At 42.3% G+C, this 26797-nt stretch overlaps 1 protein-coding gene across 3 annotated transcripts in view; it reads left to right on the top strand.

Annotated features, from left to right (window-relative positions):
- Nucleotides 1-667: 667 nt before the first annotated feature.
- Nucleotides 668-26797, top strand: part of GOLGA1 (golgin A1) — a 47628-nt gene continuing 21498 nt past the window's right edge. For 2 of the 3 annotated variants that reach the window (XM_004757335.3, XM_013058771.2), the window contains exons 1-11: nt 668-817; nt 1628-1677; nt 2529-2831; nt 7846-7936; nt 9883-9957; nt 10874-10971; nt 12327-12359; nt 14971-15099; nt 15419-15588; nt 16039-16150; nt 25719-25844. In XM_004757335.3, the coding sequence (XP_004757392.1) occupies nt 2697-2831; nt 7846-7936; nt 9883-9957; nt 10874-10971; nt 12327-12359; nt 14971-15099; nt 15419-15588; nt 16039-16150; nt 25719-25844 (969 nt within the window). In that variant the 5' untranslated portion in view covers nt 668-817; nt 1628-1677; nt 2529-2696. The other variant, XM_004757336.3, reaches the window with a different exon arrangement.

The following is a 26797-nucleotide window of genomic DNA, read 5'->3' as shown; positions in this document are numbered from 1 at the left end:
TGGTGGGCTGCTATCAGCTTCTTATTTTGAAATGCAGTATATCGGAGTGTATGATATGAGTATGATTCTGGAAACTTTGCTTTCAATGGTACATTATGTGGTACATTATGTATTACATAGATATAAAACGTATAACCTGCAGTTGGTCATAGGCACAAGAGTTTAAAAAAACTAGTCACAAAGCGCGAAGACCTAGTTGTACTTTCCAAAGCCACAGGCTTCTGTGTGAGGAGGGAGGCACGGACTCGCAGTGATCACCTGCTATGCCGTGGCCAGGCGGTTGGGCAGGGCGCAGTGGGATTGGGATGCGGGGAGCGGAACGGAAACTCCCTCTCAGTTCCGCGCAGCAGTGGCCTTAGGATTCAAAGCCCCACAACACGCGCTGGCCCCGCGGCACCAACTGGGTGCTTTTCCCTTCGGCCACAAGGCTCCTCCCACTTCCCCGCTCCGCACCGCCCCCTTAGAAAGAAAAAAAAAAAGAACAATAAAGGCTTATGGCCACCCTGTCACCATCCACGGGTCGGGCCGCTGGGTGACGTGGCGGGCCGGCCTTAGGGAGCACCCAGGCTAGCGCCCGCGCCCTCCAGCGGTTCCGGCCCAACCGCAGCCCGGATGTCGCCGTCGACCGCTGAGACCGCGCGCGGGCGCATGCGCGTGGCAGGCCCGCCCCGCGCGCAGCCACTTCCGGCGCGCTGGTGGAGGTGCGGTTCCGGGTCGCTGCTCTGCTCGCCGGCCGGTCGTGGGGGCTGGTGACGCGGGCCGGTGTTCACGAGAGGTCCCGGAGGCGGGGCTCTGCCAGCTGCCCAGAGAGCGGCAGGTGCGCGGGCGGGGGCCGGAGATGCCAGGAGGCCCCTCTTTCTCCCGGTGGCCTCGGTCTGCCCCAGAGCGGCCCGGACGGGGTTGCCCAAGACCCAAGGCGGGGGGCGGTACCGGGATGCTGAAAGGGCGGGGGTGGGGGCAGAGGGGCTGCCCGGCCGTGGAGTCTGGAGCCTAGGGTGTCAGGATCCCCCCCGCCACCAGCGACCTTGGACAAGTCATTCCTCCTTTCTGGGTCTCAGTTTCCTTGCTGTCAGATGGGAGAGACGTTGAGTCCCTCTCTCTTCCTTGACAGTCCAAACGCGGGCGGTTCTAGAAGGAGCGTGAGTTGAGTGGGATCCAGACTGGCGTGGCAGGTACCTGCCTCTCCCTGGGCGTTAGGCTGTTGTTTTTTTACCAGTTTAGCCATTCTTTTTCTCGGCGACGTTCTTAGTGCGAGTCAAGGCTCTGTGACTAGACTGCCCGGATCTCGCCAGGTAAACAAACAATGTGCGACTGTCAGAATCAACTGAGAAATAAATACTGGCCCTAGGAAACCGGAATCTCATTCAAGTTGTTTTTGCTCGAGTCTCCCAAGGTGAAGTAAATTTAGGCACCAATGAGAGATCCTGTTCTTTGTGCCTGTTAGTGAAGCTCCAGGTAGATCACAAACGCAAAGGAGAAGGTGTCCCACTGAGGACTGTGGCAGTGATAGATTCTTTCCTCTGTCTTCTGGTTAATTCTCCCTTTATCCTCTTCCATTTCCCCCAAACATTTTGGCCTTACACTTGAAAGGAAATACCCAGTGCATTTTATCTTTGTTTTCATGCAGGACAGAATGCTTTGACCTCCAAGCTGTTTTAAATCTGGTAGATAAGCCAGGTGAGTAGGTGGTTTACAGACATTGGAGAATTGTACAGATTTACATGGATAATCTGAAGTGGTAAGAAGTCTTTCGTAGATCTCAGAGCAGAACCTAGGTGTCCTCCACAGAACATGGAAAGTTAAGGTTGGAACCAGAATATTGGTGTTTCATACAACACTGGGAGGAAAAGAAGGTTGAATCTCATGTTGATTATCATGTAAAACATTCTGAAGACGAAACCGAGTTCAGGTCATTTTAATCACTCTTAAAGAGAACCATACAGAATTTCTAGGAAATGTTTAAGGGTATCTGATGCTTATAGAGGATAGATGTCTGGCTTGCCTGTTTTTTCTAGGTTGTCAGCTTTTTCTCATCAAGAGCTGATGGCAAACCATCCTCGAACATTGGAATGTTATACCTTTATCCCCATATTGAGTACATATTTTGTCTTCATCTTAAAAAAAAAAAAAAAAGTAAACTGTAGTTAATATTGGGGGGAGGATTTCCAGCCATTATGTGACATTAACATGTACCCTGGGCAGTTTTACTATATGTGTTATATGCCACAGCCAACGTGGCATAATAAAGAAAGAGTAAGGACTTGTGAGTCAGAGTCCTGGGTTCAAATACCAGCCCTGCCACTTAAGGACACACTCTTTGGCAGATTACCTCATCTCCTCAAGCCTTGATTTCCTTATCTGTTTATGCACGTGAAACACCTGAGTGCTTTTTAAATGTTTAGCAGTGTGTCCTGTTAAATGTCCACGTAAAATTATGAAACTTAATTTTGAAACCTGAAGCTTAAAAAGCAACTCAGTTCTGAAATCTCTCCTGTGTTTAACTTAGCTCTCTTTCGTCTGATTTATAGATACTGTTCTGTAAGCCCTTGGCCCACACTGAAGTGGGAATGCAGTTTTCTTGGATGTCTGGAACTTTCTAGGCACCAGTCTCTGAAGTCCTGCTTGCTGGCCAAAGGACTAGAATACTGGGGTGGTTCACTAGCTGGTCACCCGTGCAGGATAACCACACAGCAAAAATGTTTGCAAAACTGAAGAAGAAAATTGCAGAAGAGACAGCTGTGGCTCAGAGGCCAGGGGGCGCTACTAGGATACCACGGTCAGTGAGCAAGGAATCGGTTGCCTCTATGGGAGCTGACTCGGGAGATGACTTTGTAAGTATCTTTTCTAATTTTTAATATTTGGTACACTCTTGATATATTTTTAAAATAGTATTTCAAAGAGACTTTCCCATAAGTATTTTCTTTTAAAATTGAAAGATTAGTTGGGGTTTATATCTGATTCTTCCTACTGTAAGGTGCTTTTCTGTTTTTTCCTGTTATTTCAGAGTCCCTTTTCATATTCTCTACATTGTCCTGTTACACTCTTTTTATACTTTATGCATTTTCTTTTATATTTCGTTTCTCCAAAAAGCCTTGGCTTATTATCTCTGCAGACAAATATACTTTAAGTCATTGTTGCCTAACATGGTCTGTGAGTTATGGTGTGGAATTAGAGTACTCTATTTTACTAGGAAAGTTGATGAGAAGAAGACACCCCTGCACTATGTCCCTTATTTGTAAAGGACCTTTGTGTTTGGAAAGATTTAAGAACAATGAAGATGCTGTTGTGTTAGGTAGATCTCATGCCTTAGGATTAAAAGTGTGTCTTTGGCATATGACAGGATCCTCTCAAAGTCAGTTATCTTTTTTAAAAAAATTACAATATTTGGTGTATGTAAAAGAATGTATGTAATGTAACTGTTAAGTATAAAGCATAAAAATAAAATGAATGCTTGTTAATGGGTCACCTATCCAAAGAACTAAAACATTGTGGATACTGTTGAAGGCACTTGTATGCTCCTTCCCAGTTCACTTTCTTCCTCCCTGCCCTCCAGATAACCCCATCCTAAATTTTGTGTTTATCATTCTCTTGATTTTTAAAATAGCCTCCCAGATATGTATATATTTATAAACAATTTGTTGTTTAGTGTTGCTTATTTGTGAACTTTATAAAAAATGGTATTCCATAGTATTCTTGAACTTTTTTTTTTTAATTCACCATGTTTCTAGAATGCATCTGTGTTCCATGAAGCTGTGATTCATTTACTTTTACTGCTGTGTAAGATTCCAGCATTTGACAAGGCCACAATTTATCTCTGTCTTTTCCTGATGATAGACAATTGAGTTGTTTCCAGGGTCAGATGAGTCTTCTTCCTCCTTTCTTCTGCTACCTGTCCTGGGTCAAATTACATGGCAGAAGCTCTTAGGTTATTGGGATGGAACAATAAGATTACCTGATATCATTGGCTGCTATATTTAACGGGAAATGTAATGCACATTTGATCCCCAGGCTGAAGGATATAGTTTCAATGCTGAGTTCTGTGGCAGAAATACCTGCTTTGCCTTCATGATGACATGCTAAATGAAGTCTGTCATCTTGAAAGTATTCCAGATATAGAAACTGGCCTGAATTCAAAGTATTTTCCATTGAGACTGCTGAAGTAATCTACTTGAACTTACCGTCTCTACATTCTGATCTTCACGCCCTGTCTCCAAACCTGTATATCCCACTGCATATATTTCTCCAACCAAATGCTCTTCCTCTAGTGTCTCAAATTCTAAAATGAACAACACTGAATTATTTAACTCCATCTTCAAATGGGTATCTCCATTCCCCCAAGTCACCAGCAAGAAATTTCAGAAGCATTTTAGATTCTTCCCTCCATTTTTTTGGTGTCCAGTCAACAAGTATTTTGGTTTTCCATCTTCTAAATGTCTCAGACTTGCTCTCTTTACTCCATTGCCAGGAGTTCATTTACTTCCATTTTATTTCAAGCTGTCTTTTGTTTTTGGACAACTGTTGTAGTCTCTCTGGGCTCCTTGCCTCTAATAACTCCCCAAAGCAGATGTATTCATGTCTCTTTAATGCCTGAAACTCCTCAGTGGTTTCCCTATCACCTTCAAGATGAAGTTCAAATTCATACATAGTACAGTGGTAAACTCTCATGGCCTTGGCACAGCTTCCCTGTCCAACCTCATCTCACTCTACTTTGCTAGACCCTGTGCTCCATCCACGCTGAACCTATTGCATTTCTGGAATGTGTTATATTCCTTCATGCCCACAGCTTTTTGCACTTGTCTCCTGTCTCTGAAATGTCTCATCTCTTCCTTTTGCTCCTGAGTTCTTCTAACAGACTTTGAGCTTCCTTCAAGACCCCACTTACATGTTACTTTCAGGAAGCCCCCTTGACCTGACCTGCCCTTGTCATCCCCTCTACTCCTTACCCCTCCTGGCCAAGTTTGGTCCCTTATCTCCTCCTGACCTCTGTAATAGCACCTGTTTACACTGCATTGTTGGTGGTTTGCTTGTCTGTCTCACTAAACTGGGAGGCGTATGAAAGGCAGTAGAGAGTAGTAGTTGGGAACTCAGGTCAGGTTAAGGAGTCAGACCTAGATTCGATTCCTAACTTCATTGTTACTGTATGACTTGGGGCAAGTTCCTTTCCTATGCCTTAGTTCCCACATCTGTAAAATAGGAACTATACTTGTCTTATTAAAGCATGGGTCTCAGGTCCCCAATGTTCATCCTGAGGTTCGATTATTTAAGAGGACTCAGCGTGGTTTTACTTACTGCTGTCACTTATTATAGTGAAAGAATACAAAGCATAATCAGCAAGAGGAAAAGATGCATGAGGCAAAGCCTGGAGAAAACCAGGTGCAAGCTTCTAAAAGTCCTCTCCCCCTGGAGTTACATAGGACATGCTTAATTCCCCCAGAAAAAATTGTGACAGCACATGTAAAATGTTGTCTTCCAGGGAAGCTCCTTGGAGACTCAGTGCCCAGGGATTTTATTGGGGCTCTTCACATAGGCACCGTCTGCCAAGCATTTACCAAAATTCCAGACCCCTGGAAGGAAAACAGGTGTTCAGCATAAACCATATTTTTGTACACAAACAGATTAGATACCGTGAACCTTTCTTATCAATAATAGTGGGAACCCTTTAAAGTCTAAGTTCCCATAGTTAAGCCCCAGGGCTGGCCTTACAGACAGACCTTGCTAAGAATCGTGATTGCAGGCCTGCAATGTTACCTCTTCTGCCTAATAAATAAAACATTTTGCATAGTGCCTGGCTCTTTAACAGGCATTTCATAATAGTAGCTGCTTCTCCTGCTGTTTTAGGTTGGGGACTCTGTTTCACCACTGTTCCCAGTGCTTAGCACAGCTGAGAAGCAGATGTCTTACTAACAGTAATAATCATAACTTCTAATATAGATAAGTATTGAAACTAATTATGTGCTATTCTGTGTTTTAGGGAGTTGACAAGTGTTGATTTATTTAATCCTCATCACAGCTGTGTGAGATTGATCATGTTTGTTGTCATAGTTTACTTATGATGAAATCAGTGCACAGAGAAGGTGACTAATGGGCCCAAGTTCTTATTTTCTAAGTGGTGAGGATGGAACTTTAACCCAGGTCCTCCACCTCCAGAGACTGCCTCTTATGTATAAACTAAACCAAGTCTAAATAAATGTTGGACTGGACAAGTGTCTAGATACATAAGTGAATATTTAAAGTGAATTTTGGGGGGACCTGGATGACTCAGTCATTAAGCATCTGCCTTTGGCTGGGGACATTATCCCCGGGTCCTGGGATCAAGGATCAAGCCCCACGTTGGGCTGTCTGCTCAGTGGGAAGCCTGCCTCTCTCTCTCCCACTCCCCCTGCTTGTGTTCCCCCTCTTGCTGTGTCTCTGACAAGTAAATAAAATCTTTAAAAAAATAAAAAATAAAGTGAATTTTCAACCACCTTTAAAGATACTTTGGGTATTAGATGGGGAAACATGACTAAAGACTAGATATTGGATAAAAAATTTTTAGGTGTGATAATGGTATTGTGGTTATAAAGGAAAATGACCTCATATTTGGGAAATGTTTATCAAAGTATTTAAGGCAAAATGTCATATCTGTTATTTATAGTACTTCAGTAAAATAATAAAGCAAATAGGGGAAAACATCAGCAATTATTAAAGTAGATGGAGAACGTTAATTAAACCATTCTCCCTACTCTTCTGTATTTTTAAAAATTTTATAATCCAAAAAAAAGATAAATAAGTTACTTGTTAGCAATAGTAAGCAGTGCCCAAAGTAATAGTAGTATCCAGACATTTTAAAATAGATTGTTGTGGGGACATCTGGGTGGCTCAGTTAAGCATCTGCCTTCAGCTCAGGGGATGATCTCAAGGTCTTGGGATTGAGCCCAAGGCCAAGCCCAAGGCTTCCTGCTCAGCAGGGAGTCCGCTTCTCCCTCTCCCTCTGCCACTCCCTCTGCTTGTGCTCACTCACTCACTCACTCACTACCTCTCTCAAAGAAAATCTTTAAAAATTTTTTTTAAAATAAAGTAGATTGTTGAGGAAAATTGATGTTTAATTAATATGTTGATTATTGAATCCATGTTTTTTTTTGAGAGATATCCATTTTATTAAGGAAAACTTAAAATGAATCCGTATTATCTGGTAAAGTCTTTGATGCATTTAGACGGAAACTTTATCAATGTCAGTGATCAGTTCTTCACCAGCCTTTGACCCCTCGTTAAAGAACCTTCTGACCTTTTCTGCCAGGACTTTACCTTTGGAAAAATAAAATGATTTTCTTTTTTCTTTTTTAAGATTTTATTTATTTACTTGTTAGAGCACAAGCAGGGGAGTGGCAGGCAGAGGTAGAGGAAGGAGGAGGCTCCCCACCAAGCAAGGAGCCCGATGTGGGACTCGATCCCCGGGCCCTGGGATGACAACCTGAGCTGAAGGCAGCAGCTTAACGGACTGAGCCACTGAGGCTGATTTTCTTATTACTGAAAATATATTCTTTGTATCATGTACTTGGTGTGATATGACCATAATGGATTTGTTTGCCATTATTTATTCTAATACTGTGTGTATACACACACACACACACACACAGTCCGTTTAGCATCTCCTACCTTTTCCACGTTGTAGAAAGGGATAGTGTTGCTCCTATTTCACAGGTAGAGAAGCTAGGACCTAGGTATGTTAAGAAGCTCTTCAGTGATCACATTTAAAGTATACTGAAAGCTGAAACAAGAGTTGTTGCTTTCCCATCCAGTATTGGGGTCGTCTCACATTGCTGAAAACCCATGTATGAATGTGGCCTCTTGTCTGTATTTCCACAGGCTTCCGATGGAAGCAGCTCCAGAGAAGATCTTTCATCCCAGCTCTTGAGAAGGAATGAACAGATCCGGAAACTTGAAGCCAGACTTTCTGGTATGTCTAAGACTTCATAAAAAGCAAGCAAAGAACACTCTCCTTGGCTGACCCTCTGTCTATGTCAAATAACAATATAGTGTCACCTTATGGTGATAGTGCTATATATTGACGTATTTCTTAGTCAAAATGGAGCAATTTGTGCCCTTTTGGTTCCCTCCTTTTGTTAGTGTACTGAAGACTGTAAACTCAAAAAGAATAAGTTGGGTTTTTCTGCTCCTGAGGTTTCTAGCCATGGATATAAAAGGTATTAAAAGTATACGTAGATGACATTTGACGATCTTCCACCTGTTAGCATAGCTGTCAGGGTAGGGGATAGTACTTACAGGGAATGGCCAACAGATGGATTCTTCAGCACTAGAGTGGCTATGTTGCCACTTGCTACAGCTGCATATCACTTGTGTAAGTGTCCTGGGTCTTTAGACCACTTTCCAGTGATACTCAACACCTGTATAGAAGCTGTAACTCTCATTATGTCTTTTGTGTGCAGTTTACAATTCACACAACTTCCATTATATCCTTGCCTGAGCAGGGCATGTTTGTGATAGAGTTGTGAGTTTCTTATTTTGGTTTCTGCCAGCGGATACATTTTGAAAGTTTCATCCTGTGAAGTGGTCAATGGCTTCTGTGTTTCTTTTTGTCCCTTGGCCTTATGCACATTTTATTGGAGTGAAAGCAGTAGACTACAAAACTCTCCAAATTGTATACAAATACTTGTGTTTGTGAGGTTATCAAAGGTCCGTAGTCTAGCTCCCAGCTCCCGGTTGGTGCGCTATCTCCTTTTATCCTCACTGTAGCCTTACTAGGCTTAGCGAGGTTAAGGTCACCGAAGCAGTAAGTGGTGGAGCTCGGATCCAAACCCACATTTGCTTGCTAGAGTCCATACTCTTAACTATAGTCTTCTTTAAATTCAGTTGTTAAATCCAATTATACCTACTTGTAACTAACATCAGGAACAGAGGTGAAATAACTTTACTTTTGTTTAATGTTGGGGAGAAAGCTACATGCCTTCCCTGACATAGAGACGGAAGAATTATTTGGGCTTGACTAAAATTAGGGAAGGGAGAGGGCAGAGAAAGGATACTTAGAAAGCCCAGTTGTGTCCTAGGTATCTTCCTCCAGGTTTCATATGAAAAACAGCAGCAGCAGGTACCTCTTCCTGAACCTCTTACTGAAGCGTGTCCGCTGCTTCTGGCATAGGAAAACACCTAATTTGTTATCTAATTAGGACACAGAAAGCAGTTTACTAAGTGCGTTTGAGGCCATTGTAATTAATACCATCATTTGCTAAGTAATGAAACTAATATTTGGGATCAATAATTTGCTTATGGTCTCTCAGCTACAGACTGACAGCTGGGATTTGGCCCAAGCCTGCCTACTTTTCCACTGCATCATACTATCTTTGGCCACCCAGATAATTAATTCTGACTTTCACCTTTAATTTGGCATAGGAAGCTCAGTTCCCATATAGAAAGGAAGCTGACTTTTCTAGAAAATAAAGTACTTTGAAGGTAAAGACCATCCTGTGGTAAGGTGTTTGCTATTGTCCCAACCACTGTTAACACAGCTGTATGAACTGTGAGCTGTTCAGTGAGTTCCTTTCGCCCTGTCCTATCGCTAATACTGGAAGGGGAAGTGAAAACGGAGGTTTGAAATTAACGAGCAGGGCGTTTCTGATGATCAGACCAGGCCCACTTCTTGCTCTCTATCCAGGCTAAACAGACCTGCCTGTTTGTATTCACCATTTACACCGTGGATGGTTTGTACTATACCTGTTTGCTTGTGTTGTTCATTGTTAATGGGAGGCTGTCTGCCTAGCTTTCCTTAACAGCAATGGTTTTCGGGTTGAGAAAATCATCATCACTTTCACTCATTTTTTTGTTTAATTAACTTCCTTTCCTGATGTTTGTCCATTCCTGGTATGTGCGTCACCCTCCTCACCCAAGACTATGCTGAACAGGTCCGAAACTTGCAGAAGATAAAAGAGAAGCTTGAAATTGCATTAGAAAAACACCAGGATTGTACGTATTTTTTTCCTGCTTTTTTTCAATCTTTTCAGGGTTTAGTTTTTGGTTTTTTTTAATGAAACCATAGTGTATTGGCTAAGTTTGTCCATCATAGTTCAAATCTTTTTAAGTGTACTTCTTAATCAGAGTGGTAAAACATTTGTCTGATATTTATAAGCATACAATTCTGTTGATGTTGTGTTACGGGCATGCTTCTTAGGAGAAGGTCATTATGTGTACTAGCTTGTCTTCATCCGGTTTTCCAGTTTATTGGCTGCCCTTTGATGTTAGTAAAATCATGTGCCTGGCCCTTAAGCCTAGATTAGGAGCCTTGTTCTAGCCGTAGCTTCATGCTGCTGTATTCAGAATGGGGGGAAATTTTTGGCTGTCATCACTTCTCCAGCAATAGAACATACATTTTATTTGGTCTGTCCTAATTCATATATTCTCCTTTGGATTCAATCCAAGAAAGATGCTGAAGAAGTTTTCTGTTGACATATACTTAAAAAATTTTAAAGGAAAACGAAGTGAAAGAAAGGTTTTTTGTTTTGCATAGTTTTGAATTTTATTTTTAATTCTGATAAAGTATGCTAGTAACCATCACTTAGCAACAGCGTTAGCCTCTTCTAGCAACCTACCTACTATCATTGTACTGTTGAAAAAGTTACCTTTTGGCATCTTCCTAAATGTATATACTTGCTTATTACCAAAATAGAACAAGAGAAAGCAAAAAAACAGCTATGCTCTAATGCTAAGCCCAAAAGATTCTGGGATAATGTTGAGACGGATCAGGTTTTTCCCAGTCTCATTATCCACTTACTTGACCTTGATCTTTTTTGTTAGGTTACAGTTGTAAAATAATCACATGGGCTGTTTGTCATGCCGTTTCTGAAATATTGCCATATCTCAAATAGAGCCTCTTTGTTAACAGCTTCCATGCGGAAATTTCAAGAGCAGAATGAGACATTCCAAGCCAACAGAGCCAAAATGGCAGAAGGACTGGCTTTGGCATTAGCCAGAAAGGACCAGGTATTTTATATGTGACGCCCAAGACTGGTGGAAAGATTTCACTTAGTGACGTGATTTCAAAAATCATGACGTAAACCTGGTAGAAAATATCTGCAGCCTAGGAGAAAAGGAATGCTCTGTAATTTACATTTGTAATCGTGAGATGCATCCAGAATAGAGAATATCATTCTGTCATTCTGTGTAACTTTGTGACAGGGAGAAGGGAAGTGATGTGTTCTATCTGGTGGCATATCCCAAAAGAAGGGAAATGGTCTCTGTCCTCTAAAAACCTGTGTTAAGGCCTAGACCCCTAAACCCCAAAAAACATTTGCCTCTTAGAGTGGAGAATGCTCTCAAGCCCAGCTTCTATGATGTACATAGTTCTTACGGTCTGTTTCCTAGTGTCTTTAACCCCAGTGAGTTCGACCAAAGAACTCCTGTAATCTCACTAGAACCATCCATTGATAGATGCTGAATGAATAACAGTAAGAAAGGAAAATAGTACTATTACCACCTATTACAGTAATTATGAAGTAAATATTTCTTTCGATGGCATTTTAAATTTAAGAAAAACATCAAGATATTATACTAGTAATCTTGATTTATTAAGACAGGATCAATTTATTATGTTTCACTTAAGAATATATATATAATTCATCTATAGTTGGTGAGTTGGTTGGTTTTAAAGTGAGTATTTTAAAGGGAGTATTAGGACATTTGCTAGCCAGAAAAAGACATTATTCACCAAGACCTATTACATAACTATGGTGTAAATGTACATAAATGATGATATCATCTAAAATTGGTGAATTTTGATTGTAGGCACTTGGAATATGGCTTTTTGTACCGATGGTTATTTTTCCTCCTGTGATTTGTGAATAAGGGGAATCATATACCAGATGGCATAAAGCATATTGGTAAAATCAAGATAAGAAGGAAAATAATTATCAGGGGCTGGCGAGGGTGGTCCCTTTTACCTTCATTAAATTAGTTTCTAAATATCAATTATAGTTACCAACTCAGCTGCCCCAGCTACCCACTCCCAAGAGATAATAATAGTATTCATGGAAAAACACTCAGGAATAAAGTGAAAAGCTGCATCAGAACACCACACTACAACTTTGTTGGGTGCTCTGCTTCGTAAAAATCTGCAGGTTTATATGTGTGTTCTAGAAGTTTCTATAAAATTCATTTTCTTCTCCTTTTAGGACTCTTGGTTCTCTTAATACTAAGCCAACTTTATGGGGTTTTTTATTTGCTGTTTTGATTGGTTGCTTGCTTGCTTTGCAGGGGAGTTAGGTTGTTTTGTTTTCTGAAAACCTTATGTTACTGATACTCTTTCCTGGAAACTGTACCTTTTTGTTGTTTTATTTTAGGAATGGTCAGAAAAAATGGATCAGCTTGAAAAGGTTAGTTCATCTTTTATTTTTATCTCAGTATGAATGTTGGCCTCTCCTCAGGACTTGGAAAATGGCTTTTCCGGTACCCAGTGTACAGATCACTCTACCACCTCTTAGACTTGGGGTGCTGGTTGAGTTGACACTGACTTGAAAAGCTCATGGCTGCCCTTGCTTGAGGGCATGCTGGATGTCTTTGGTTTGCCCCTCCCACTGTCCTCTCCTCCCTTATCTTACCTTTCTCCGTGTCCCTGGAGGCTGACGGAAACTGCGGCAGCCAGGCTCCATTGCCCTCTGGTTTCCAACTGGGTTCTGCCAGTGGGGGAACTCCAAAGGAATTGTGGGTGGCCGGGATTTATTCCTCCAGCCTTCTCCATGTGGGATCCCTTCAGGTTATTTGTATCCCATGGCCAAAGGTCACAGCTTTAGTTGGATATTCCTGGGTCTCTTGTAACCTCTACATTCCCTTTGTCCCTTCCTGCCCAACTGTTACGAGCACATTAGCTTTGTGCTTTCTTACTCACCCACAGCTTTCAAAAGTCCCTTTATTAAACTCTTCTCAAAATACCCAATTTGAGACTGCCATCTGTTTCCTGCTGGGGCCCTAATTGGCACTGTGGTAATGTTAGGAATACTTTTTGAGGAGGCAGTGGGGAAGAAGGGCATTTTTCAAGGCTCAGCATTGAGCAGATAAGAGCATTTCTTGGCTAAACACGGACGAGGAAAATTGATTACTCTAGCACCATAGCTTGTGTAACACTGTGTAGGTGTTAATGTAATGTATTCCTGGCTCCCAGACATGAACAGGAAGATGAAATTTCAGGCCTATAGTTAGAAAAACATTTTAATTTAAAAGTCCGCTCCCTCAGCCCAAATTATATGCTGCTACCTAATTCATTTTTTGTTTTCATCAAATACTCCTAAATTACTCTTTGGGGTAAAAAATTATTTCTTAGATTGATAAATTCAGTTGCAAAATAAAAAATTTACTGTTTGGCCACCTGGGTTCCTCAGTCAGTTAAGTGTCTGCCTCCGGCTCAGGTCAGTATCTCAGAGTCCTGTGATTGAGTCCCACACTGGGCCCCCCAGGGAGCCTGCTTCTCCCTCTGCCTCTCATGAATAAATAAATAAAATCTTTTTTTTAAATGAATAAAAAAACCTCATTTCTAAATATATATACAAACACCACATACACACACACACACGTGTATTTATACTGTTCATTTTATTAAGCAGATGAGTTTTATTGTTGTTGTATTCTTGGAATAAAACTCCAAGTTAAATCAGTTCTCTTTGTGTGTTCTAGAAATCTAGTTATCAATTTATCAAAGAATGCTTGAACATATTTTTGTAAGGAAAGAATTATAGACAAAAGCTATCTCCCAAAGAAACTTGTGCTTAAAAAAAATCTGAACATGGTGTTAATGATGGTCTTCTTAAATATGGAGGTATTGGTTAGGTTAAAGTTTTCTTTTCTTAAAAGAAACTCGTAAGATTATAGTAGTTGAAATTCTCATTGAACTGTTTTTTGTCTTTTAAAATTGTTAAGGAAACATGCAGGACTGAACTAAGTAAAACCACCGAGAGTGCACTAAGGCGATCCCCACCCCCTCTTCCCTGCCCAAAAAGGGACTGGGAAATATTTTAGACCCAGAAGAGCAGTGAGACATCTATGTAGGTCTTTGAAGCCACTGTCATTTTTGGAACTGTTATTTTTAGACTGTTTAGATTTCTTTTCAATCAGGAATTAGAAACTGTAGCAGCAGGGTTTGTCCTGAAAAGAGTCTATCTTGGGAAGCTGTCATTTAGTAAATTGTAACCTGCTGACACCAGTCATGTCTAATTTTTGTTGACTTCCTAACTGAAATTGCGAACTGACATTACTTAAATGCATCTCATTTTTTCAGGGTACTCAGTTTTACTCCAGTTACTCACGTTGCTCATCCAGTTCAGTATGCTACTGAGAACAGACCGGGAAAATGAGGATCTGCGATTTCTAATCAAACTTAAGAACTTTTAATGTCAAGCAGTTGTTGCTTTTACTCCCCTTATTCACAGCTGGATCATTTAAAACACATGTATTTTTAACTTAAAGAGAGTTAGATAATGCTGTATTGGTCATATCACCATAAAGCTTCCTGTTATCTACTATTGTCTGCTGACAAGAGAGTTTTTGAAAGATTTTTTTTTTTTAAAGACTTTATTTATTTGACAGAGATGACAAGTAGACAGAGAGGCAGGCAGAGAGAGAGGAAGGGAAGCAGGCTCCCTGCTGAGCAGAGAGCTTGATCCCAGGACCCTGGAATCATGACCTGAGCTGAAGGCAGAGGCTTTAACCCACTGAGCCACCCGGGCGCCTGAAAGATTTTTCTTTATTAAGTAATCTGCTGGGGGCACCTGGCCGGCTCAGTCTGTGGAGCTAGCAGTCTGTGATCTCAGGGTCGTGAGTTTGAGCCCCATGTTGCGGGGAGATTACTTAAAAATAAAATCTTTAAAAGAAATAACAATTCTGCTGAATAAAAATAAAAACTTTCTGTAGATTTTATTAAAAAGCATTCTGCATACATAATAAGGATTTGTGGTGTCTTCGTTGCCTGAGATGATGTCTTCTTCCTCCAAATAGGAGAAAAGGTTTCTGACAGCTCAGTTACAGGAAATGAAGAACCAGAGTTTGAATCTTTTCCAAAGGAGGGATGAAATGGATGAATTAGAGGGGTTCCAGCAACAGGAACTAAGTAAAGTAAAGCACATGGTACGCATTTTTATTTTCATAGCTACGTGCTGTATAGATGATGAATTGCTCTGATTTTACTAGTTATCACTCTCTACTTGCTGATGAACATACCCTAGTAGTCTTTGATATTAATCATATGTGTTTATTTTTCAATTTAGCAAAGTGGGGAAGTTCTGTTTGAAATGTGCTTCCTTTTCTTTTTCTTTCTTACTACTGGGCCCCTTATAAGCCCACAAAATTGTTAGGAAAGTTTGACTTGTTGGTCCATGTTTTTAAAAATAAGTCTCAGTAGTATTTCTTAGTAGTGGCCCAGTGAAACTTTGTATCTTTTTATCAGCTTTTAAAAAAAGAAGAAAGTCTGGGGAAAATGGAGCAAGAGTTGGAGGCTCGAACCAGAGAACTTAGTCACACCCGGGAGGAGTTGATGACCTCCAGTCAGATGTCATCAGACTTGAGCCAGAAGCTAGAAGAATTGCAGAGACACTGCTCAGCGCTGGAAGAGCAGAGGTTCTTGCTTGGTCTGTGGGGCCCGTGGGAAGCGGTGTTAGCTCTGGCTACAGCTTGCCTGCCTCTCCCCACTGCTCTTTGCAACACTTTCTGATCTCAGTTCTGGCAAAGGCTTCTAGACTGTCCTTACCTGCCCAGGGCTTGAGACCCTCCTTCCCCTCACCTGCTTAGGTTCAGCTTCCAAGCCTGCCAAGTGATCCAGATATGTTTTTGTTTCTAAGCTATTGAGTAACCAAAAGGAGACAGCGATTTTTTGCTTAAACCTGGGTGGGATTTTTTCTCCGGGCTTCTACTTCAGAAAGAGCCACGGGGTCTTCTCCATTGATAATCTTCCAATGACTAGCATTTGCAGCCCTGACATGTAAAGAACCATCTGTATTTTTCCTGTAGAAGAATGTCTCTTAGATGAGATTTTCAAATGTGTTTATTGCCTGCTTTCTTTCAATGAAGAGATCATGTGACAGCTTCAAACACAGGTGTGGAAAATAAGATCTCAGCCCTGGAGCAAAAGGAACAAGAGCTCCAAGCATTCATTCAGCAGCTTTCCATGGATTTGCAGAAGGTGAGTGGAGTACTAGGAGTGGATCCAGGTTGCCAGGATTCATGAATGGGGTAGAAACTAAATCTGTCAGAAATTTCTGTCTCAGGGTGGCTGCTGAAACTTCTCTTTCTCCTGCAGCCTAAGTGACCCTAGTTCCCAGTCTAGCCAGGCTGCCTTCTCGTGGGTGGTCACACAGCTGAACAGAAGAGGTCAGTGTTGTCCTGGTAGGAAGTCTCAAAGCGCGCCATTTGATCTGCTCACATTTGTCTTTAAGTACTACATGGTGGGCCTTGAGCATAAGAAAATGTAGCATTCACGGTTGATGTGGCCTAATCCAGTTTGTTCCAAATGATAATCCTTGGGGTGCCCGAGTGGCTCAGTCGTTAAGCGTCTGCCTTCAGCTCAGGTCATGATCCCAGGGTCCTGACATCAAGCCCCGAGATGGGCTCCCTGCTTGGCGGGAAGCCTGCTCCCTCTTCCTCTCCCCATCCTTATGTTCCCTCTCTCCCTGTGTCTCTGTCTGGCAAGTAAATAAATAAAATCTTCAAAAAAAAAAAAAAAGGTAATCCTTATAATTCATTTGTTCATTTGGCCAACATACATTTACTTCCTTCCTATTATAGGTCTGTGCTGTCTTGAGACTATAAAGAATAAAAAATATTGTTATTGACTGTAGACTAGTGTTCCTCAGTGGTATGTTTCTTCCTGTCATTTTGAATAGAACAGTTGTACCGTATGATCGTCCCGCGCATTGCAGGACACTCAGCTTTCCTGGCCTCTGCGATCTTAGTGCTGGTAGCACCTTCAGGCATTGGCAGTCACGCCCTTCCATCATATGAAAAAACACCCCCTGGGGGGTGCTATGACCAACCCTACCCTCATCCCTTGAGAACTGCTAGTCCCAAGTGCAGCAGAGACTTAGAGCATCATTATAGTAGAGGAAGATTTGTGTGAGGAGAAGTCTGTACACCCCTTGCAAACCATGATGTGTGCTGTGAAGGAAAACTACAGGGTGATGTGGGATCCTTTAACAGCATCAGATCAGATCGAGCCTTGGAGTCGGACAATACTTCCCGTGAGGAAGTAACATTTGAGCTGGGGAGGGGCAGTGGGAGAGAATTTGAAGCAAGAACAGTGAGCAGTTTGAACCATAAGCCCAGAAACCCTGAGGCAGTAGGAAGAGCCCATTCAGGGAACCGGAGGAGAGGACACACTGAGTGAGAGAAGAAGGGGTTGGTTGGGGAGGCAACCACTGAATGGGTTTCCAGGTAGGAAGCTCTTGTACCTGTCCAAGCATGAGATAGTGGCTTTGACAGGAGTGGCGATGAAGATAATGGGGGAGTAGACAGACGGATGAAGTCGTGAGGAGACTGACCCACTGGCTAATGTAATGGATGTAGGAGAAGAACAAGAGAAAAAGAAGTTTCGGTGATGATTGATCAAATGAGCAGCTGATGGTGTCAGTCACTGGGCTACGAGTGCCAGAGGAAAGACAGTTTTTTCACGAAGATCGTGAGTTTTGAGTCAGTTTTTTTGTTGTCCTTATGGTTATTGAATAGATGGAACATTTATTTCAGGTAGCAAGTGTAACAAGGCAGTGAGCTCCTATGTAGCTAACCCACAGGTTAAAAAGAATAATATGCTTCCCTCTGAGCTTGCCCATGTGCCATTCACTGTTCCATCACATTGCTTTTTCTTTTGTAAACAATCTAGAAACTGTTCTGTTCCCTTTTTAGTTTTTGCTTTATAATTTTACTATTATTTTATCCCTAAACTGTATGTATCTTCTGTTGTCTCCCATGCTTGTTAAAAATTACATAAATTATGCTGTAGGTATTCTTAAAACTTGATTTTGGTGCCCAACATTGTATTCCTAAAAAACGTGCATATGGGTCATGCAGCTGTGATTTGTTCTTTCTTCAACCATGTAGTATGAGGTTACCAAAATGTATCCGTTCCATTGACCATCAACATTGCGGTGTTTCTGGTCTTTTACTATTACCAACAAGGCTACTGCGAACTTTCATCTACCTGTGCAAGTTACTCTAGAGTACATTTAAGATGTGGAAAGCTTGGGGGTGTCTGGCTGGTTCAGTCAGTAAAATGTGAGACTCTTGATTTTGGGATTGTGAGTTCAAGCCCCACATTGGGTGTAGAGATTACTTGTTTTGTTTTAAGATTTTATTTATTTGAGAGAGAAAGGGAAAGTGAGAGAGAGCATGAGAGGGGAGAAGGTCACAGGGAGAAGCAGACTCCCCTTGGAACTAGGAGCCCGATGTGGGACTCAGTCCCAGGATCCCGGGATCATGACCTGAGCTAAAGGCAGTCGTTTAACCAACTGGGCCACCCGGGCACCTGGGTGTGGAGATTACTTAAAAATAAAATCTTTTAGAGGCGCCTGGGTGGCTCAGTTGGTTGGGTGTCTGCCTTTGGCTTAGATCATGATCCCAGAGTCCTGGGATCAGGCCCCACATCAGGCTCTCTGCTCGGCAGGGAGCCTGTTTCTCCCTCTCTCTCATATGCCTGCCTTCACCCCCGCCCCCAGCTTGTGTACTCTCTCAAGCGCGTGCTTTCTCTCTCTCTCTCTCTCTCTCTCTCTGTGTGTCAAATAAATAAATAAATAAACCTTTTAAAAAATTTTGAAAATCTTTGAAAAAAGTTTTGTACTGGGACACCTGGGTGGCTCAGTTGGTTAAGCGGCTGCCTTCGGCTCAGGTCATGATCCCAGCATCCTGGGATCGAGTCCCACATTGGGCTCCTTGCTCGGCAGGGAGCCTGCTTCTCCCTCTGCCTCTAGCCTGCCACTCTGTCTGCCTGTGCTTGCGCTCTGTATCTCCCTCTCTCTCTCTCTTTCTAACAAATAAATAAAAATTTAAAAAAATTTTTTTTAATTAAAAAAAAACTTTTGTACTTTTTCAACTTTTCTGGATAATGCTTAGTTTTTTTCTATAGTATCTATATTAATTCACACAGTCCCACAGCCGCCTATAAGGGATTGCTTGACTTGTTGTTTTCTTACTACCATGGTGTATTATCAGACATTAATTTTTTGCCAGTCTAGAGTGTATGAAATATCTCAACGTGATTTTTTAAATTTTTTTTTAAAGATTTTGTGGGATTTTTTTTTGTATATTTATTTGACAGACAGAGGTCACAAGTAGACAGAGAAGCAAGCAGAGAGAGGGGGAAGCAGGCTTCCTACTGAGCAGAGAGCCCGATGTAGGGCTCCATCCCAGGAACCTGGGATCATGACCTGAGCCAAAGGCAGAGGCTTTAACCCACTGAGCCACCCCCAGGTGCCCCTCTAAACTTGATTTTAATTTGCTTTTCCCAGATTACTATGAGGTAACACTATCTTTTCATGCTTATTGGTCATTATTGTTCTTCTGTGAAGTACTCATTCAATTCTTTTGCCTGTTCTGCGTTTTCTTTTTCTCCTTGATTATAGGAGTTCATTATATATATCCTGGCTGCTATTCTCCTTTGTTAGTTATATGGGTCGCAAATGTCTTCTCCCAGTTTTTGTCTTGTTCTCACACCCTTTATGATCTGTTCTGATGAAAATACACTCTTGGGTGCCTGGGTGGCTCAGTGGGTTAAAGCCTCTGCCTTCGGCTCAGGTCATGATCCCAGGATGCTGGGATCGAGTCCCACATCGGGCTCTCTGCTCCGCAGGGAGCCTGCTTCCTCCCCACTCTCTCTCTCTGCCTGCCTCTCTGCCTACTTGTGATTTCCCTCTCTCTGTCAAATAAATAAATTTTTTTTAAAAATACACTCTTAATTTTAGTATAGTTCAATTTATTATTTTCCTTTAAGTTCACACTTTAGCTTTTTTATTTTTATTTACTGTTAAAAAAAATTATTCCCCTGTTCAGTGGGATTTCCATTTCATTTATGTGTTTTTTTAAGTAATCTCTACACCCATCATGGGGCTTGAACTCTATGACCCCCCAGATCAAGAGTCACGTGCTCTACTGGCTGAGCCAGCCAGGTGCCCCCACTCTTGGGTTTTTGTTTTTGTTTTTGTTTTCTTTTTATTTATTTGACAGAGAGAGATCGTAAGCAGGCAGAGAGGCAGCAGAGAGAGAGGAGGAAGCAGGCTCCCTGCTGAGCAGAGAGCCTGATGCGGGGCTGGATCCCAGGACCCTAAGATCATGACCTGAGCCGAAGGCAGTGCCTTAACCCACTGAGCCACCCAGGCACCCCCCACTCTTGGTTTTTAAAGAAATCTTTTCTAACCCAGGATAATAATGCTATTTTCCTATATTGTTATATAGGAAATTTTATAGTTTTGCTTTTTACAGTCAAGTCTTTAATACACCTAAGCTATGATTTTGGTTTGAGAAGGAGATCTTTATCTTTAAAAAAAAAATTATGATAAACATTTACTGAAAAATCTGTTCTTTTCTCACCAGTCTGCAATGTCAGCTTTGTCAGGTTCGGGCTTCCAGATGTACATGGAACTATTGGGCTTTGGGCCATACGCCACTGTGGTATTTGCATGATACTATATATCGCCTTACTATTAGGACAAGGCCTAGTGTCTGATAAGATAAATCTCCTCAACTAATTCTTTTTTATAAGTATTTTGAATATTCTTGGCCCCTTGTTCTTTCACAGAACAGCTTGTCAGATTCCTCAAAAATTTTGGGGGGGATATTGATTGGATGGCATTGAATCTGTAGATCCATTTGGAGAGCAGTGATTACTTTATGATGTGAATTTTCTTTATCCAAGAACATATGTTTTTTTGTTTGTTTGTTTTAAAGATTTTATTTTATTTATTTGACAGAGAGAGATCACAAGTAGGCAGAGAGGCAGTCAGAGAGAGAGGAGGAAGCAGACTCCCCGCTGAGCAGAGAGACCAATGCAGGGCTCGATCCCTGGACCCTGAGATCATGACCTGAGCTGAAGGCAGAGGCTTAACCCACTGAGCCACTCAGGCGCCCCTGATGTGTTTTTTTTTTTTAATGCATATAAGATTCTGTGATTTTCTTCATTAAAGTTTATTTACTGTTTAATTTATTCCTAGGTACTTTATTTTTTTATACCAGTTGCAAATTGTATCATTCTAAAAATTACTTTTTGGGGGCCCTGGAAGGTTCAGTTGGTTGAGCCTTTGGCTCAGGTCATGATCCTGGAGTCCCAGGATCTAGTTCCACATCAGGCTCCCTGCTCAGCAGGGAGTCTGCTTCTCCTGCTGAACTCTCTCCTCTCATGCTCGCTCGCTCTCTCAAATAAATAAATAAAATCTTTAAAAAAAAATAAAAATTACTTTCTGTGTTTGTTGCTGGCATATTGAGGTACTATTCTTTTTATGTATTGATTTTTTTTTAAGATTTTATGTATTTATTTGACAGGCAGAGATTACAAGTAGGCAGAGAGGCAGGCAGAGAGAGAGAGGAGGAAGCAGGCTCCCTGCCAAGCAGAGAGCCTGATTCGGGGCTCGATCCCAGGACGCTGGGATCATGACCCAAGTGGAAGGTAGAGGCTTTAGCCCACTGAGCCACCCAGGTGCCCCAGTGTATTGATTATTTTTGCAATTTATTAACTCTTACAAGCTTAATAACTAGTCTACAGATTTTTTGAGTTTCTTAAGTAGCAGTCATCTGTGAATAATGATGGTTTTGTTTGTTTCAGATTCTTACATCTTTTTTATTCTTTGCTTTGTTCTGTTGGGTTGTTTGTGTTTTCTTATTGTTGAATTGTAAGAGTTTCTTTTATATTTTGGATAGCAGTTTTTACCAGGTAAGTTTTTTGCAAATGTTTTCTCCTACTCTGTGGCTTGACTTCTTATTCTCTTGACATTGTCTTTAGCAGAGCAGAAGTTTCTAATTTCGATGAAGTCTAGCTTATCAGTAATTTCCTTTGTGCATCATGCCTTTGGTGGTTTGTTTGTTTATTTGTTTATTTTTCAGTGGTATAGTTAACAAATGATTACTATACCCATGGTCATCTAGGTTTTCTCCTTATATTATCTTCTAGGAGTTTTATAGTTTTGAGTTTTACGTTCTGTGACAATTTTGAGTTAATTTTTATGAAGAATATAAGGTCACTACGTCTAGATTCATTTTCTTCCTGTGGATGCCATTTGTTCCAGCCCCATTTGTTGAGGAGCTGTCTTTGCTTCATTGTACTGCCTTTGCTTCTTTGTCAAATATCAATCAAATATATTTGTGGGGGTCTCTTTCTGGGCTCTCTCTTCTGTTCCACTGATCTGTATGTCTTTCACCCATACATTCCTGTCTTGATGACCAATTTCATATAAGTCTTGATGTCAGGTAGCCTCAGTCCTCCAACTTTGTTCTTTCCCCTCAATATTGTATTGTTTTTTGTGGGTCTTTTGCATCTCCATAGAAACTTTAAAATCATTTTGTTGGTATCCATAAGGTAACTTGCTGGGGTTTTGATTGGGATTACATTGAATCTACAGATCAAGTTGGGAAGAACTGATAGCTTAACAATATTGAGTCATTCTATCTGTGAACATGGACTATCTATTTATTTAGTTTATATTTTTGGGGTTTTTTTATTCATCAGTGTTTTGTAGTGTCCCTCACTTAGATCTTCCACCTATTTCGTTAGATTATACCTAAGTATTTCATTTTAGGAGGTGCTGATGTAAATGGTAATTGTGTTTTTTAATCTCATATTCCACTTGTTTATTGTTGGTACATAGGAACGCAGTTGGCTTTTGTATAACAACCTTGTATCCTGCAACCTTTATGTAACCACTTGTTATTTCGGAAGTTTTCTGCCAACTTCTTTGGATTTTTCTAGATAGATGATCATGTCATCTACTAACAAAGACAATTTAGGTTTTTTTTCCCAGTCTATGTACCTGTATTTCCTTTTCTTGTCTTATTACATTAGCAAGGATTTCTAGTACAGTATTGGAAAGGATTGATGAGAGGGGACATCCTTGCCTTGTACGTGATCTTAATGGAAAAGCTTTGAGTTTCTCACCATTAAGGATAATGTGGCATATAAAGTGTTGGGGGCCTGAAGTAAAGCACCCAGAGTGGAGAGGGTGGTTTCATATGGGATATGGTGTACAAGAAGACTAAATGGAAATTGGTGACTGATTCTTTTCCTGTCCCTAACTTTGCCTAACACCAAAACTTTGGTTTTCACTGTAGAGTCACCTGTACCTCTCAAGTTCCCATAGATGTGTAGTAGAAGGAGTACAGGCTTTGGCTCCACAAGACCTGAATTTGAATCTTTAATTTATCACTGGCCTGTGCCTTTGGGCTAGTTCCTAAGCTTCAATGTCCTTATAAATGGACACAGTGAAGGGCTGTCTTAAGGACCAGGGTGTATGGGCAGTGCTTCCTCATGCACACTCTGGCTGCTGCTGCCGCCGTATCCTGCTCTGCATTAGGAGATTCCGTTGTTAGTGAGAGACCCACCATGACTGGCCGTCATGGCCAAACGTGTTTTCCTTCCTATCAAACTCTCTCTCCCTGTCGTCTCTGTTTGGTGTCGAGGTATTGTTTCACCAGGCAGCTAAGTTACAGATTTGGAGTTGTCTTTACCTCTCCTCCTTGTTTCCTAGTCGCGCTGAACTTGGCCCTCACCTCTTTGCATGTGCTGCGCTTTACCCAGAATGCTCATTCTGCCCCACCCGCCTTCTCCCTGGATTTACCAGGGAGGTCTGAGCCGATTTCCGCAGTTAATCCCTCCTGACTCTGAGAGAGCACCTTGTCTGTCCCTGTGTTGCAGCGAGACTGTATTGTTTCATAACTCTTTGTGTGTCTGTGTGTCTTTACCAGCAGCACCCTTGCTTCCGTGTCCAGAACTTTGTTTGGTTGTATCCTCAGAAGACTACACGCAGTATAGACTTGATAAAAGTTTACTGAATTATGGAAACTTGAATCTACAGAGTTCAATCTCTGGAATCCACTACTGCCCATACTGTCACCCATGTGAGAATTATTTGTTTAAAGACTTTATTGAGAGAGAGGGCATGCGCGCATGAGTGGGGGAGGGGCAGAGCAAGGGGGACAGCAGGGAGTGAGGAGCCTGATGCAGATCCTGGGTCCAGATCTCAGACCCAGGACTCTGAGATCATGACCGATCTGAGCTGAAGTCTGATGCCTGACCCACTGAGCCACCCATGTGCCCCCCTGTGAAAATTTAGAATATTAAGTGCTTCATCCTAAAACCCTAAGCCCAAGTTGCAACATTTTATTCTGAGAAGAGATTGGCTGGCTTCCAAGCTGAACATAAAGGTCTGTAGCTCAAGATACATCAACAGAATCATAAAGTGAGGAAGCAGAGTGCCTGTGAGGAGGTACAGGTCTTCACAGTAAGATGTTGATGCTATAGAAACTTTTTAAATTTTATTTTTGTATTTTTTTAAGGTTTTATTTATTTATTTGACAGAGATTACAAGTAGACAGAGATACAGGCAGAGAGAGAGGAAGGGAAGCAGGCTCCCGGCTGAGCAGAGAGCCCGATGCGGGGCTTGATTCCAGGATCCTGGGATCATGACCTGAGCCAAAGGCAGAGGCTTTAACCCACTGAGCCACCCAGGCACCCCAGAACTTTTTTTATTTTAGACTTGTTTTTTTTTTTTCCTGAGAGAGCATGAGCCAATGGGAGGGGCAGCGGGAGAGGGACAAGCAGACTCTTTGCTGAGCAGGCAGCCCAATGTGGTGCTCAATCCCAGGACCCCAGGATCATGACCCAAGCTGAAGGCAGACACTTAAGCAACTAAGTCACCCAGGCATCCCCTATACAACTTTTTTTTGGGCATCGTCAGTGGATACAGGGACCATTGGGATCTAAGAACTTGTGTAATCAAAGTTTCCTGAATCCTCTGTTTTGACATTAAGCAGCATTGAAAGATTGGTAACAGAGGAACGAAGTCCCGAGCCGCCATCATTGCCCGAGATCATCAGGCACCATCATTGCCTGAGAGAGCCTGAGATCAAGTAGATGGCTGTTTGTTTGGGACCCAGGTGTGAGGTGTGCAGTGGCTCTGCTCTGATTCCTGTGCTGAGAGGCAGCGTGAATGTGATCCTGTGGTTTCGAAGTTCTCCCTTAGCCCTACAGTCACCAGCGCTGGCATCATTACTGCTTCACCCAGCCGCACGTTTCCAGGAACATTGTTCTGTTGATCATTTGTAGGGCTTGTGGGGACCTTCTTGAGTGGGATTACCTCTGCCACGTTTGGCATCTGGGTAGATGTAGGTCCTGTTGGATGCATTAGTAGAATTAAATGTGTGCTTAGTGAGAGTAGAGGAAGTAGATCACGACAGTACAAACGGGTTGTCTTAAAGAAGAGGAGCATCTTCTCAGGCTGCATTCCACTGAGGTCATAGCCTTGTTCTTTCCCACATTGTTAGTTGCTTAGTTGAATGAGTGATTGCTTCTTGCTGCACTAGGTCTGAACGGATGCCAGGGTGGTGCTGGGCTCTGGTCTGGCATCTTCTGTGTCCCTTTTCAAGGAAGATTTCATAGCTGTGTATTCGTCTGAGAGGCAGTTGAGAACAGAATTTCAGGGAAACGTGATGGTCCAAGAGGAGACAGGAAGTGGGAGGGAGAAAGGGGTTATAGTGTAATATAATCTCTGCTTCACTTGTAGGCCACTGCTGAGACTCAAGAGAAGGAAATACTCATCACCCATTTGCAGGAGAAGGTCTCATCCTTGGAGAAGAGACTAGAGCAGAACTTATCAGGAGAAGAACACGTGCAAGAACTGCTGAAAGAGGTAACTTGGGGCAGCCGCTCCCTTGGGACAGCCGCTCTCCTGGGACAGCCACTGCTGGGGAGGGGGTGGGAATCCTGGAGGTTCCTACAGTCCTAGAGCCACAGAGCCAGAAGGTTCACAAGCAGCTGGGAGAGATGAGCACTCCCTCCAACTTCTGACTATCCTGTTTATAGCAAAAACAGCCACCTGTCACCTGTGTGTTCCACATTTTCCTCAGCAAAAGGAGAGCTTCATTCAGAGATGCTCAGGAATGAGTGGCATCACCCAGCTGGTGATTTATGCCACTCGGGCTGTCTTATCTTAGCTCCCCGTTCTCTTCCACACGCGGTTTCCAGTGGCTGCCGGCCAGTCGTCACTGCCTGCCTGTGGCGTGAGCAAGAGTCGCCTTCGGCAGTGAGGAGACCCCCCTTTCCTGAGCGAGGCTGTTGAGCAGACTGGCCTTTTCCCCAGTGGTGTAGGTGAACTTGCTTTCTCATCATGCCGGAGCCCATTCTCTGCCCATATTCTTTTTTTTTTTTTTTAAGATTTTATTTATTTATTTGACAGACAGAGACCACAGGTAGGCAGAGAGACAGGCAGAGAGAGAGAGAGGAGGAAGCAGGCTCCTCCTCTTTTCTTCGAGCAGAGAGCCCAATGCGGGGCTCGATCCCAGGATCCCGGGATCATGACCTGAGTCGAAAGCAGAGGCTTTAACCCACTGAGCCACCCAGGCGCCCCTCTCTGCCCATATTCTGTTCCTCCTTCTCTTTGTATCCAAGTGACTGACCTCACCGTGACAAAGGTGACAAAGCCGAGGCCTTGGGCCTAGATTAGATCCTCACTCTCTTGCTTTCAGCTAAACATCTCCATCTCCACTGCCAGTGTCGTACTTCAGGGCTTCCAGCAACTCTTGGCTAGTCCAGAGTAGGGTCTCCAGACTGGCCTTCGGCAGCCGCAGTCTCCTCCCTCACCCC

Source organism: Mustela putorius, unplaced genomic scaffold, assembly GCF_011764305.1.
Source record: "Mustela putorius furo isolate JIRA1106 unplaced genomic scaffold, ASM1176430v1.1 tig00000596_pilon_pilon_pilon, whole genome shotgun sequence".
In the NCBI taxonomy this organism is placed as follows: domain Eukaryota; kingdom Metazoa; phylum Chordata; class Mammalia; order Carnivora; family Mustelidae; genus Mustela; species Mustela putorius.
The sequence above is the reverse complement of the archived record's forward strand: the minus strand, read 5'-3'. Positions and strand labels throughout refer to the sequence as shown.